A 14358-nucleotide genomic window follows, 5' to 3' on the forward strand; every position below is an offset into this window, starting at 1 on the left:
CGTTTTAAATTTTTACCATGTTATTTCTTGCTTTACTGCCACTTCCATTTTCTTTCAGATTTTCGAAAGGATCTTGTTTATCTGGGCCATCCGACACCCTGCCAGTGGATACGTTCAGGGAATAAATGACCTGGTCACTCCGTTCTTCGTGGTCTTCATTTGCGAGTACACAGGTAGGTGCACACCACGACACCGTGACTCCTGAATACCCAGTGTGAGCATCAGTGGATTTGCTGTCCTCCCTGCATACTTACACCAGTGCCGAAAGTTGCCTCTCACAGTCTTAACGAGTGGCAGGGTGCTAGTCAGGGTTCTCTAGAGAGAATCTGTGTCTGTCCATCAGTCCATCTATCCGTCTATCTAGAAAGGGCATTTATTAGAATTGTTTACAGGCTGTGGTCTAGCTAATCCAACAATGGCTGTCGCCAGGTCCAAGAATCCAGTATTTGTTGAGTCCATGAGGCCAGATGTCTCAGCTGGTTTTCAGTATATGCTGGAATTCCGAGGAAGCAGTTCAGGGAAGGATGGACTTGCTAGCAAGACTTAGAGCAAGTGGGGAAAAACAGCAAACTTCCTTCTTCCACGTACTTTACATATGCTGCCTGCAGAAAGGTGTGACACAGATTAAAGGTAGATCTTCCCACCTCAAAGATCCAGGGTAGAAGTGGATCTTCCCCAACAGGGTCAACTAATCTGGACCCTTGGATGTTTCAGAGACTGAACCACCAACCAAAGAGGATATATATGGGGTGAACCTAGGCCTCCCCACATACATGTAGCAGATGTGAAGTTTGGTTTTCATGTGGGTTCCAAACAACTGGAGCGGGGCTGTCCTAAAGCTGCTACCTGCCTGTGGGGTATGTTCTTCTAGCTGGGCTGCCTTGTCTGGCCTCAGTGGGAGAGGATGTGCCTAGCCCTGCAGAGTCTTGATGTGCAAGGGTGGAGGGATACTTGGGGGAGGGGCCTCTATTTCAGAGGTGAAGGGAGTCGGGGAAGGATTGTGGGAGGGGGTGGCAGGAGGAGGGGCAGTGAGCAGGATGTAAAGTGAATAAATTGAAAAAAGTGGATCTTCACATTTCAAATGGCTTCATTAAGAAAAAAAATTCCTCACAGGTGTGTCCAGCTATTTGGGTTTTAGTTAATTCCAGATGTAGTCAAGTTTGACAACTAAGAATAGCCATCACAAATCCTGGACAGGGACAGTCTTATCCTGGAGGCCAGCTTGAAAAACCTCCCCTAAATCCATACTCAGTCACTGCAGATATACTCACAATGGACAGCAACCCATTCTAAAATAATATGTGGGAGAACTGAGTCTATTTGGAAGTTTGGTTTCTCCTAGTGGCCTCAGTGCCCTGGCTTTCAGGGCCGGGTTAATGTTCTGATACTAGTAGAGTGTGACTAGTTCAGTGTTTTGTGTATGACTGTGAACCAGGTGTGCTCAGGTTGGTTTTCAGATCAGTTAGCTGTGTGAGAGGTAGACTGTGTCATGACTCAGAGTTGTGTATGTTTATATATATTTTTGACCTTTAGTGTGTGCGTGCAGCTGTGCATGTGTGTATAGGTAGGTTGGTTGGTAGATAGGGTAGGTGCAAGCCTCAACATGCCTGTGGAGGTCAGAGGGCCATCTGTGGAAGCCATTTCTCTCCTTCCAGTATATGGATGTTGGGGATTGAACTCAGTTTGTCAGGCTTGGCAACAAGCCTCTTTACCCACTCACTGTGTTCTCTTGCCTGCTCATGCATCCCTTTCTTTCATTTACCTTAGAGTAGCAAACCATAGCATGACATTACCTGCTTTGAGCAGTTTAGCATTTACTACATGTCTGATTAGTAATGTGTGCACTTTCTGATTCATGTGTGAAAACATTAAGCACACAGGATGGGTCACTCTCCAGTTTGAATGCTGATTTAAAATTGACACCATCTGTTCTCATGAGCCTACCTCTTGTATGGCACTGCCTTGTTTTTATGTGGTTATAGGCTAGAGCATTTCAGCCCTCAGTCAGCTGCAGATCCTTCCTTTTGTGATCATCTGGAGAGATGGGATCAATCAAGGACTGGTCACCCTGAGGATGGCAATGCATCCAGTCAGTGAGCTGCTTCTATCATAGGTCATTGCTAAGCAATGACGGAGAGCCACTGTCAGGACCATCTGAGAGGTAACAAGGGTCCTGGAGCTGTAGGATCCCTGTCTGTGGTCCTCAGTCAATGGTGAAGTTCAGCCACGCTGCTTAGAGGATTGATGGTTCAGGCTAAATGGGCCATTTGATTAATGTGGTAAATAAGTTGTTTTAACTGCTTTACCATCGTCTTACGTTGTAAGACCCAAGTGATTCTTAATGCATTTCCTGATCATTAGCAGACAGGGTGAGTGGCCATGACTGTGGTGTTAATTGTCTAGGAGAAACAATGATGAGAGGAGATAGGAACTGTGCTGTGCAAGTCAATCTGGACCTGGGCTCAGAGCTGCTCTTGCAAGGCCTCCTCTCCCCCACTTGAACATAATATACATATATCCGAACACACGAATATATACATGTAAAGGTAAGATGAATATGCACACACACTAAATAAAAGTTAAAAAATTTTTTTTCAAGCTACAGACTCAGAGAAATAGCCCCATGTGGAGGAGAGACTCTGGGCCCAGGAAGGATGGATTGGTGACCATGATAGTGTATTGGAGAGCTTAGAGAGATGGAGACATCTCATAGAGATGTCTGGAGCTGTTGTTGGTTGGAGGGCATGGGTGACCTAGGCTTGCAAACCTCCCTACAGTCGATTTTTCTGCAGGCTCTGAGGAAAGGTCTGTGCATGGGCTGCAAGTCTCAGAAGTTTTGAGAGGCGTGGGCAATCACTGCTGTGGATTAGCTGTGAGGAAGGCAGGTCTGTCTGAGAGGGTCCGCATGATCTTCAAGATCACATAGCCAAGGGAAGAGGCCACAGGCCTGGAGAGATGGCTCAACAGGAGGCAAGCAAGCAGCTGAACCCATGGCTTATTACGAGTCGGTTTGCATACGCCTTCCTGGGTGTCTGCCTTTTCCTTGCACTTGGGACTGGGCAAGTTGGTGTCATGCTATGCACAGTAGGAATTTGGCAACTCCATTTGGATTGAATCCCTAAGCTGTCTCTCTGTTGTGCAGTTAAAGCCAGAGCTTGTAAACTCCTAAGAGAAAGAGGGTTACCACTTTTGCAAAGTACAGCTAAGAGGGAAAGAAAAAGTGGGCTGGCCACTCTTTCGGACTTCTCTCCTCTAGCTAGCTCAGGGCTCGCTCAGGTTCCTGGGACACAGTAAACATTATCGGATGGGAGGAGGTTTGCTGTACAGGCAGCCAGCAGTCGCCTGTGGGTGACAGCGATTTTGGCGCTCCCTCTGAATCCTTTTCTGCACACCTGTATTACTGCAATTGGCAGCACACCGTGTGCTCAGCGTTTTGCTTGCACTGATAGAAGCATACGCTTTCTCTAGTGTATTGAGATGTCTTCCTGCCTCAATCTACTCCTGCCTCCTGCATGTGGCATTCTGTGAGATAAGGTCGTATAATTCATGAACTCATTCTGCCGATATTGGAGTTTTTTAAGCATCCCCTCCCCCCATGGTATAATTTTTAAGTAAATCCTGTACTTTTAAAACAGTCACTATCATATTCTGTCCAAGAATGTTAAATTTGGTTTAAAATTAAGAAGCATTATTCCATCACCTTGGCTCACACATTTCCGACAGAGGATGTATTTTAGTTTAAATAAATATTTTGAGTATAGGAGAAAAAAAAAACCAAAGCCACAAAAAACAAAGATGCATTCCCCCCACGCGTCTTTGCTATTTCAATTTAGAAACAATTTTGACCAGGCACTTCGGGCTGATACCTTAGGGTAATTGAATGTTCGTCGGCTGCTCGGGAGGAATGGTGATGACGGCGCTGCACGGGAAGACGGCCTCACAGTGGATCCTCGCTCAGGAGGCTTAATCTCAGGTTGATTTGATTCTGTATGTCATCCTCTCATAAATTACTCTTGAAAGCAAACATGGCAGGGGACTGGAACAAACAATGCATTTCCCCGTGGGCATTAAGAATATTTATTTCTTTGTTTCCCGGGTATATCAGAACTTAAAGTACAGCTTGCTCTTAGCTCTGCTTTCTGGAGCCGATGTTTCTGAATATGGCTGAAGTATGTGGTGCTGCCAGGCTGTAACCACACTGGTTACACAGGAAGCACATCGATGCCAGAGGACTGGACATGGCTGGGTTACACTCATGGTCCCCCCTCCAGCATGCATTTCCACAGAAGGAGGACTTTGAGGGACAGCCGAGAGGGGATGATGCTGAAGCCTCTCCTTCAGCATCAGTTTCAGAAGTGCGTGCTCTCACGCTGGCCTTCAGGCTTACCTCAGTGTACACGTCTTTCCCACGTGTGATGTAAGCCCGTACCGCAGCTAAATTCGTCTGCCAGGCTTCCTGGAGTGCTCCTCAGTGGGGAGGTGCTGCTGCCGTCCGTTTGTCCGTCTGTCTGTCTGTCCATCCACTGTTTGTTCCCAAGCCTGCAGAGGCACAAAAGGAACATCTGTGCACAGTGCAGCCTCTGTGGCCGTTGTCACCCAGGAGGAAGTGCAGACAGGGCGTGAGTGGATAGAGTGTTACCGACACAGGTGTGGACCCCAGTGCCTGTGAGTTTCCAAACATTTACAAAATGCCAGAGCAGTGGGCTTCCGCTGACAGATTGGAAAACAAATTTGGTCACACTGTGGCCCACATGGGCCAGAAGCTGTCACTGGGAGATTTGGAGTTTTCTTAGGCCTTGTCAGTGCACCGCTGTACATGGCAGCCACAATGTACGTACTGTGTGCATGTGTGCATATTTCAGGATTACCTGTCTCTTTGCTATTCAAGTACTTATGGAGTCATTCGACATTTGAAAAGAAATGTTTAAACAATGGTAGCATAGTGCTTATCATAATGGGTGGGAAAACACAGCAGAAGACCAGCGAGGGTCTGGAAGATGGAGGGCCAGCAAGAACCATGCACTTCTCAGCAGCACAGAGGATGTGCTCCTTTCCAGAGCATAGGACACTTGCTGGCACTGAGAGAGCCCATGCAAATCAGGCATCTGTGTTCTTCTAGATAGTAGCATCAGAGCAGAAATCAGTGACCATCTGAAAAAAATGGGAATTTTAGAACTCAGGACACAGGAAGTTCCTGTGAGATGAAGAAAGTAAAAATAGACACAGAACCTGAGGGTGCAGCCCGGCTCTATCCCAGCAGAGACCCACAGTGGGCGGACTGCACTCAGATGCGGTTACAATTGCTGACAATGGAAGAACAAACAGTGGGGGATGGGTATGCTAGCCCAGAACGGAAATAACTGACATGGACAGCAGACCAGAGAAGGAAGGTCCCAACAGCTTTGGGTGACCTGAGCAGGCTTGAAAAGGAGAGGAAGGGAGAGAGGGAGGCACTGGAGCAGGTGACACTGATAATTTCAGAGCTGCAGAGCACCAAGGGGGTTTCATGAGTAACCCCGCAAAGTAAGTTCAGAGCTGAGGAATTCCGTGGAGGACATGGTTAGCCAGGGCACACTGTGTTGACTGATTCAGTGTGCCAGGCTGATGGTTAGCCACGGTGCGTGTGGCTACAGTTGTGAATTCCATGAGTGACATTTAAATCAGTTGCCTCTGAGTAGAGCAGAGAACCCCCAATGTAGAGGTGGGCTTCTGCCTTTTGGGCACTTGAAGGGTGTGGCCAGAAAGAATGCTGTGCCAAGGAAGCAGGGTGTGTGCCTTAAGTTATCTGCCCCACATACCTTTAGATTTCACATTTGCCCTGCTCTACAGTCCCATGAGGCGCTTCCTGGAAATTGGTTTCTTTCCCTCCCCCGCCCCTCTCTCTCATACGTGTTTGTAGATATAACACATATCTAATTATTACATATATATGAGATTGCACTAGTAATCTTTAAAATAGTCCCATAATGCCAAGACATACTTAGGTATGATAAAGAATTAACATGCTTGTGTCACAGAGTTTCTTAAACAGAAGAGGAAGGGATGGTTTACACTAACCACTGGGGGCCATTGTTGCTCTGTGAGCAGAACCAGGAGGGAGACTCCGCCAGAGGAACACTATCCACTGAGATTCCTTAACAAATGCTAGCAAGCCCAGTGTAGCAAAGTGGAGAAAGGATTCCGTATTATGAGAAGTGGAGTTTATTCCATGGCGACAAGAATGCTTCAGTGTATGAAAATCAATGTATTACCCTTTATCTACAGACCAGAGACTAAAACCAAGTGCTTATGTCATTCAGTATAGAAAAAAATATTGACAGAACCCAATATAAATGACCCTTTTGGCAATAAAAATATTTTACAAAGAAGTACTAGAAGGGATGGTCCTAGAACAGCTAGATATCATCACTTGAAGGAATAAACCTTCAACCCTGCCTCTCAGGGGACAGGAGCAGGTGGGCCACAGTCCTCAGTCTAAGGGATCATGAGAGGCCAGGCACGAACAGCGGTGCACTCGGGAGCCAAAGGCAGGTAGAGCTCAGAAATGAAGTCCAGCCTGGTCTTGTTCAAGGTGAGTTCAAGGCTAGCCACAGCTATGTAGTGAGACTCTGACTCAGTAAACAAACAAACAAACAAACAAACAAACAAACAAACAAACAAATAGAAACCAGGGGGTTTATGAGATGATGAAGAGGAGTCAGCCATCAGGACCTGGGTCAGACCATAATTTCTCAGATGTCTTGCCAGAAGCAAAGACACAAAAGAAAAAAAGGGGCTTCCTCAAATGAAAAGCTTTGTGTTGTGAACAATACCATCAAGACTGAAGTGACAAGCCAAATAGGGGGAGTGTATGCCAATTATAAGTATGCCAGAAGTCTTTTGTCTGGTGTGTGTGCACAGAGACCTCATAACTCAGGAAAGATGGCCTATTTTAAAGAAAGGGAAAACTGTTTTTGTGGACATTTCTCCAGAGATGATTTGCAAATGGCCAATGAAAATGTGTGAAAATCGTCACTGTCATTAATCATTAGAGAAGGCAAATTGGACCCATTGAGCCAGCTCTTCGTGTCTACCTTAGAAAGGCTGGCCATGACAAGGACTGTGGTTTCAATGTGAACTGTTCCACAGGCCCATGTGTTTGAACACTTGTTCTCAGTTGCTGCCACTGTTCTGGACAGTTGTTGAACATTTATGAGGTAGTGCCTTTCTAAGGGAGGTGGGCCCTGGTGGCAGGCCTTAAGATTTTTCTAGTCTCAACCCACCCCTTGTCTGTCTTCTGCTTTCTAACTGCTGATACAGTGGGACCAGAAGGCTTATTCTCCTGCCACCATGTCTTCTGTGCTGTGCTGGTCTGCACACTGGGACTGAGTCATGGTAAACTTCATAATTACTTCCTGCCAGGCCTTTGGTTACAGCAACAGAAATGCCGAGAGAGAGAGAGAGAGAGAGAGAGAGAGAGAGAGAGAGAGAGAGAGAGAGAGAGAGAGAGAGAGACACACACACACACACACACACACACACACACACACCCAGGATGTGGTGTGGGGTGGTCTGGGAATAAGTGCAAGATCCCCTTTGGAGGTGTAAAATGCTATATTAGATGGTGATTGTGACTGCTTAATTTGGTCCCTACACTAAGAATACCTTTAAATGACCTCATTGAGTGATATGTGAATTGCATCTCAAAAAAAAAATGGAGCTCCTTATTTGTGAGGAGAAATCACAGTTTGGTAGTTTCCTGGTGACAAACTCATGCATAGCTTCTTTTTCTGTTATGGATAATACACACAGTATTTGAATAAATATATTCTAGGCTGCACTTGTATTATTTTTCATTGTAGTATCAGAGGCACCAAGAATGACTGACTGACTCATTCTTGGAAGAGGTGCCACTGAATCAGCGTCTGCAGCCACTTTTACATCTTGACAGCATTTACTGGGCAGTTTACCATAAAGATGACTGACTACACATTTTCATCAGCTGTTTGTGGGATTTCCATTTCCTCTTGTCTTTGGTATGATCTAACATGATTGACTGGAGAAAGCTCATCTGTGTGCACTTACAGACATGATAGTATCCTTCAAGACTGCATGGCCCAGAGCTCAGATGCTCAGTGGCTCAGAGGGTTTGGTGAACAGCAGCAGTTAGTTTTCTCCCCAGTATTCACGTTTGAGTGTTTGCCTCAGGTAAGAGTAAAGGGCCTCTTTGCCAGCCCTAGAAGGAAATGCAAAAAGACATATGTGTGTGTGTGTGTGTGTGTGTGTGTGTGTGTGTGTGTGTGTGTATGTGTGCGCGCACACACAGAACAGCCAGCAGTGGGTTGGAACCTGGCGACTGCAGTTGTGGCGTGTAGCAGAAGTCAGCATGGCAGTCTCTTGGACTTGGTACATGAGTGACTGTGCCCACAGGAGTGCTCTAGTTCTGGGTTAACGAAGTGGACAGGGTTGGTTCAGCCAGCTTTGTAGCAGTGTAGCCTCCACGTTGGTTGCATTGTGCTAGCCTCTGATGGATGTTTCTGGAAAGGAAGCATGTGAAGCATGGTCCTTCTTAGGAAGATGCCTGGCTTTGGAGTTGACCTTGACCTGTGGTCCAGAGTTTCCTGGCCTATCTGACTTGTCGTCTGTGACTACCCGGGAGCTGCCAACAGCTTCTCCTGAGGTGTGGCCTTGCCTTCTGCTTCCCTTGTGTGCTTTGTTTGTGTTGGGTCACAGGCATTCCCCTGAGTTATGAGGTCCTTTCACTGTGTTCTGATTTGTCACTTTGTGTTTCAACTGACAACCTGAGAAGACAGATGTCTGCTGGCACACTGATGGATTGTTACAGAATTCTTACTCTGGTGTTATGATACTTCCTCTCTGGCTCCTGTGTGAAGCCATTTGTGAGATTATTGAAGGTGTAAGTGCTTTGCAGATCAGGCTTAACTGCTGTTATTAACGAGCTCACTTTGTCGGATGCTGTGCTAAGTGCTTAATTACTCTGCAGCCTGCATCCTTAAAAGCCCTGGGCCATCGCACCTTCTTCCTCATTGAGCACATGGGGCACCATGAGCTCTTGCAACTTCCTGAGGCTGCTGGGGTACACTGAGCTCCTGGTATGGCCTGAGGACCTCAGAACTCAAGCTTCATCCACCCCAGTGGGCCACAATCAGGGGGAGCACATGGAGAGGGCCCGGCATTCCTGTTGTTTGTTCTGTCGGACTCTTAGGTCGAACTTGTGACCCTGTCTGTGGGTTTTGTGCTGTATTCTTGTCTCAGGTCTAGGATCCATGCTGCACCAGGAGCATTTTCATGCCTAGTTCAGAGGGAGCCCTTCCTTCCTCTTGGAAGCATTATCCTCTGTGGAACTTTGAGGTGGTTGGGCCTGGGAGGGAGTCTGAGAGAAGGGCTGCCTGCTGGGCTTTCTGTTCTTCTGAATCCTGCTTCCTCTGCCTCCAGGTGGTACTGAGCAGTAGATCTTGCTTTGTGTCATCCCCTTGATCTGCTATTAGGAGGATGATGTTGGTAAGCAGTGTTTGGTGGCAGCCATTGTCTTTCTCTACCTGTGTTATTTCTATTTTTCTCTTTCAACAAAGTAGAAATAAAATCACTAACCCAAAAGCAAAGTAGCAAAATCTCCTTGTGTGAACAAACTGCTCTCCAGACTCTGGCCATTTTTGAAGTCTATAAAAGTGGGGCATTTTCTTTTAAAAATTTATTTTTTCACAATGTTGTATACACATATAAAATGTTCTTTGATCCAAGTCCCCCCAGTTATCTTCTTTTATCCTCTTCTTCTTCCACCAAATCCCTTCTTTCTATTCCCTTTCTGCTTTTCTGTGTGCACATGTATGAATGTGTATGTGTGTGTGTGTCTTCATGTACGTGTGGTCGTGTGGTCACATGCTACTGCTTTTAATTAGGGTTGCCTTGGACTGGGGGGTTGTCTACTTGAGCAAGGGCAGTTTAGCAGTGGTTGTACCGCTCAAGGACTGACTTTCCCTCTCAGCAACAACAGTTGCATGTAGTTCTTCAGGGACGCATAGGGCCTTATGAGAGTCTCCTCCAAACAGGATGGCAAGTGTGTGGGCCTCATGAAAAATTTTTTTCACCTATGACATAAAGTTGCAATTCGCGCCCAAGCAGGCACCGCCTGCTGACTTTGTGGGTTCAATAGCCACGCTATGTGCAGAAGCTCCACTCCAGTCTTCCTAGTCTTCCAGGTTTTTAGGTTCCCTCTCTGTGATGATGTTTGACATTGACCAGTTATGGTTCTGTGAATTGAATACTTCCCACTGCAAACAGAAGCTTCCCTGGCCAAGGTTAGGGCAACATGGATCTATGGATATAACTGTAACTATTTAGAAGGCAGTTTGATAACCCATCAATTTAGCAATGCAGTAATAGTAGGTTCTCCCTGAGCCCTACGATGTCCCCAGCTATGGGCTTTTGATCAGGAATACATTTCCAGGGACTGATTCTTCCTATGGAGTGGGTCTCAAATCTAATCAGAAAGCAATTGTTACCCCTGTAGCAGTCATGCCTCTATTGTACTAGTGGACACACCTTAGCTGGCAGACTATAGATTGCACACTGATTGTTGGGGCAGATTATTACTCTGTATCCTCAGGTGATGGTGACTTTAGTGAGTAGACAAAAATCTCAGGGATGTGTAGGGAGGGCATCTCCTCACCAGCTACCCCTCAGGCAGGGCTCTGTGCTCCTTAGCTTTCCTTTAGTCTTACCAAACACTGGGCTCATTAACTTACAATAAGAAGAGGTCTGTTTAGGTTTATAGTTTTGTAGGCTGAAGGTCAAGATTACTGGGCTGTGTTGCTGTGCTCTTGTGGTGGGGCAGCACATGATTGAGGCACTTGCCTATGTGGTGTGGCAGGATCCATGACTTTGTAAGTGATGGGCTAGGGTTCTGTGACACCATCGGAAGCATTCCCCCAATGACCTAGGGTCCTCCCATGGTGCCTTACCTCTGTAAGTTTCCACTACTTACGAGTAGCCCCTCCCTTACTCATGGATGATTGGGGGGCAGTCAATATCCACCCTCTAGCAGGCAATGTCACACTGCTTTTTAGAACAACACTGCAGAGTATCCCTTCTTCTTTCGTGGTGTTTTCAGGTCAGACGTAATAGATGCCATTCATAGATGGCTGGCTGCTGAAAGGGGAGGAGAGGTGCAGAAACACAGACATCCAGTGTTCACATCTGTTCATAAACCTAGAGGTGAGAATCTTGTGCATTATAGAGAGAAGGAGGTGGGCATCGTCAGAAAGGCAGTAAGGCCTTTAAATATTGAAAAAGCAGTGTGCCTAGGTAATGGACATAGAAGAAACAGAGCCCTATTCATTTGGAGTCATGACTCCATCTCAGCAGCCCAGTATGTGAGGAGCCCTATGCAGGTGGGGTCTGTCCACAGTGAATATGGAATGTGCCATCAGGATTTGCAATTCTGAGATGTTTCAGGTTTACTCAGGATGGTTGCTGAGCAATTGCAGTCCCTGTGCATCTATCGAGATTGGCTCCTGGGCCCCTGTGGACAGTGCAGTCTGCAGATGCTCACATCCATATATGCATGCGCAGTATTTGCATGCAGCCTTCGCCTCCTCCCGTAGACTTTAACCAGTCTCTAGATGACTCATCATACCGTGCATGTTAATGTGCTGTAAACAGTTGTTTTTCTGCATTGATCGGGGAATAATGACAAGAAAATGGCTGTGCCTGTTCTGTACAGAGATCTTGAGCTGTGATTTTTTTTTTTTTTTTTTTAGAATCCATAAATGTGGGTCTCATGAATATGGAGGGCCATGGACAGTGAGTGGCAAGGGCTTGGTTCACTGTCCTCAATTGGGGAGATGATCGCTCAGGCTATCTTTACACTGGAGTGCTAGCTCAGGTGATGGCCCAGGGCCAGTCTTCCCAAATGGGCTTCTAACATTTTAGGTCTGGAACATGTACAGGCTATGCAGATTGCCAGCTGATTTTCAGATTTGAAAATGGGCTCTTGGGGTTAGAGAGATGCCTCAGTGGTTAGGAGCACTTGACTGCCCTTTCTGAGGTCCTGAGTTCAATTCCTAGCAACCACATGGTAGCTTAAAACCATCTGTAATGGGATCTAATGCCTTCCTCTGGTGCCTGAAGACAGCTATAGTGTACTCATATACATAAAATAAATAAGTCTTTAAAAAACAAGAAAATAGGTTCAGTGGTAAGAAGTGCGCTGGTTAGTTTTTGCCAACCTGACCTAAGGGCAGACATAGCTGGAAACAGGGAAGCTCAATTGAGGAATTGTGTCCATCAGATTGGTCTGTGGGCATTTTCCTTCCATACATGATGGACTGTAAAGCTGTAAGCCTTCCTGCTGTGGCCTGCACACACAGCGCCCCACATCATACATACATTCTCTCTGGTCCTTAAAGTCAATCCCATATCACAGAGAAATTGATGCTGGTGAAGTTTAGGAACATGGTTGTGGGTGGACTCTAAACTTTATCCAGTTGAGAACACACAGCTCGCACAGTTCTTTGATTCTTTGCTTGGGTTAGGATGTCAGAATGATGTCCTTCTGTGCTGGTCACCTTCAGGGACACGTAGTGGAGCTGTCTTGTGTTTTCATTTTGAGGACTTTCTCATTCTGAGTGATGGATGGGGAGAGTATGTCTGTGTGTGGCTGAAGAGCTTGGCTTTATGGGAGTGTCTTCTGCACTCCCAAAGGCCCAACCTTAGCCGTGGCCATCTGTTTCTTCAGGGAAGTGTCGGTGAGTCTCTTGTGGGTAATTAGAAGTGGCTAGTTTGGCCACACTTTCACAGCTGCTTAGTGATGCCAGTGATGTCAGATGTCTGAGATTTTGCTTCAGTAATAAGCATTGAATAGTATTCAAGAAGGATTCAAACTGCATTAATATTTAAGAGCCTTTCTAGAGCCAGAGAGTGCCTGTGAGCCCCTCCTGAGTGTAATGTATACAGCACATGTCAATTAGGAAGAGAGATGATGTGCACTTGGCTCCCCGTCCGCTGAGGCTCCCTCCACTGCATCCCAGGACGTACTTCTTGCTGGAACATGAAGATTGCCAGCCTCCCAAAGGGATTCTCATGGGAAACAGGCTTTCCATTGCTTTACTGTTCCTAATAGATCTGTGTCCCAAATAGGAAGGAAAATCAGTTTAATTACTTATGAAACTTTTCCTTTAGGGTGAATGAATTATGAGGAAAAAATGAAGTGTCTGTCAGCAGTGACTTTATTTCGGGCTGAGGATGAGAGATACTAATTTGCTCTGAAGACTAGGTGTTGGGTCACTGGTGAATGTAGAGAAGGCATGCCAAGGTGTACACACCCAGGGGTGCAAGACAGAAGCTCTTCACTTCTGGGACTCCATGTAAATGAGCTCGAGGACCACTGGAAGCTAAGATGGTGCTGAACTCAAGCCAACGGCCTGGGCAGGTGTCAGAGTGGGAGAATTGTGAGGGAGGAGAGAGTTAATTGCAATTAATGTAATTAGGAGGGGAGAGATGTTCTCTGGAGGGGACCACATGCTTCGCTCTGGCTGCTGCTCCCAGCCTCTCTGTGGCATCCATCTCCCTGTAATTAGTGAGCCCCATCTCCCATCGGAAGTTGTGAGGTGCTGTGCTGGTTGGAGTGCGCTTAGCCCGGTCAGAGGCCGGCTTTCAGTGTCCTCTTCACATGGTCCAGTGTTGCAATGTGGCTATGTCTGTAGGAGCAGAATTTAGAACTGAGGCAGTGAGAGAGCCAATCTTTTAGCTAAAGCTTTATCTGTGAAAGGCAGAGTGTTGCTAGATGGCCAGGCCAGAATGCCGGGGATGGTGACTGAAAAGACTTTCAGGGACTTGTCCCATCAGCCTTCAGCCATCGTCACTGGCCTGCTTTACCCCCCAGAGGGACACCATGCTCTGACTGTGCACCCTTCCCAGACTCTGGCCACCAGTCATCTCTCATCACTTCTGTGTGTGCATTTGCCCGCCTTACATGTTTAGTTGTCCATGTCTGACCTTTCCTGATTGGCTGCTCTTGTGCGTCTTAGGCTTCTGGACCCCCTGGGCAGCACACACCAGCATCCTTCTGTAACAGGAGTTCTGTGACGAGGACTTGCCAGCCATTCCTCAGTGGGTGGGCATTGGGACGGTTTCACCCATGCTGTTTTACACTGAAGTGATTTCACGTCTTGAGTGGAACGGCTGGCCATGTGGGATTCCATGCTAGCCAAACCCTGTGCCATTTTACAGCCTTGCTGGTAGCACGGTACTCATTTAGTCACGTTCTCGTCAGCTCTGCTTACTAGGTTTGTTTTCCCTTCTTCCAGTTTAGTCATGCTAGTGGATACAAAGTGCTATTTAATTGTACTTTTAATTTAT

General features: G+C 46.6%; 1 protein-coding gene across 6 annotated transcripts in view; it reads left to right on the forward strand.

The window, feature by feature from the left end:
• The window catches only part of Tbc1d22a (TBC1 domain family, member 22a), a 284988-nt gene that overhangs the window by 99532 nt on the left and 171098 nt on the right, over nt 1-14358 (forward strand). For 5 of the 6 annotated variants that reach the window (XR_005487292.2, XM_039080323.2, XM_039080326.2 and 2 more), the window contains one exon: nt 59-173. Coding sequence is in view for 4 of the 6 variants with exons in the window: in XM_039080323.2 (XP_038936251.1) it covers nt 59-173 (115 nt within the window). In the remaining 2 variants the exon portion in view is untranslated. Of the gene's footprint in view, nt 1-58; nt 174-14358 lie in introns of those variants that run through there. The other variant, XR_593675.4, reaches the window with a different exon arrangement.

This window comes from Rattus norvegicus, chromosome 7 (assembly GCF_036323735.1).
Source record: "Rattus norvegicus strain BN/NHsdMcwi chromosome 7, GRCr8, whole genome shotgun sequence".
Taxonomy (NCBI): Eukaryota; Metazoa; Chordata; class Mammalia; order Rodentia; family Muridae; genus Rattus; species Rattus norvegicus.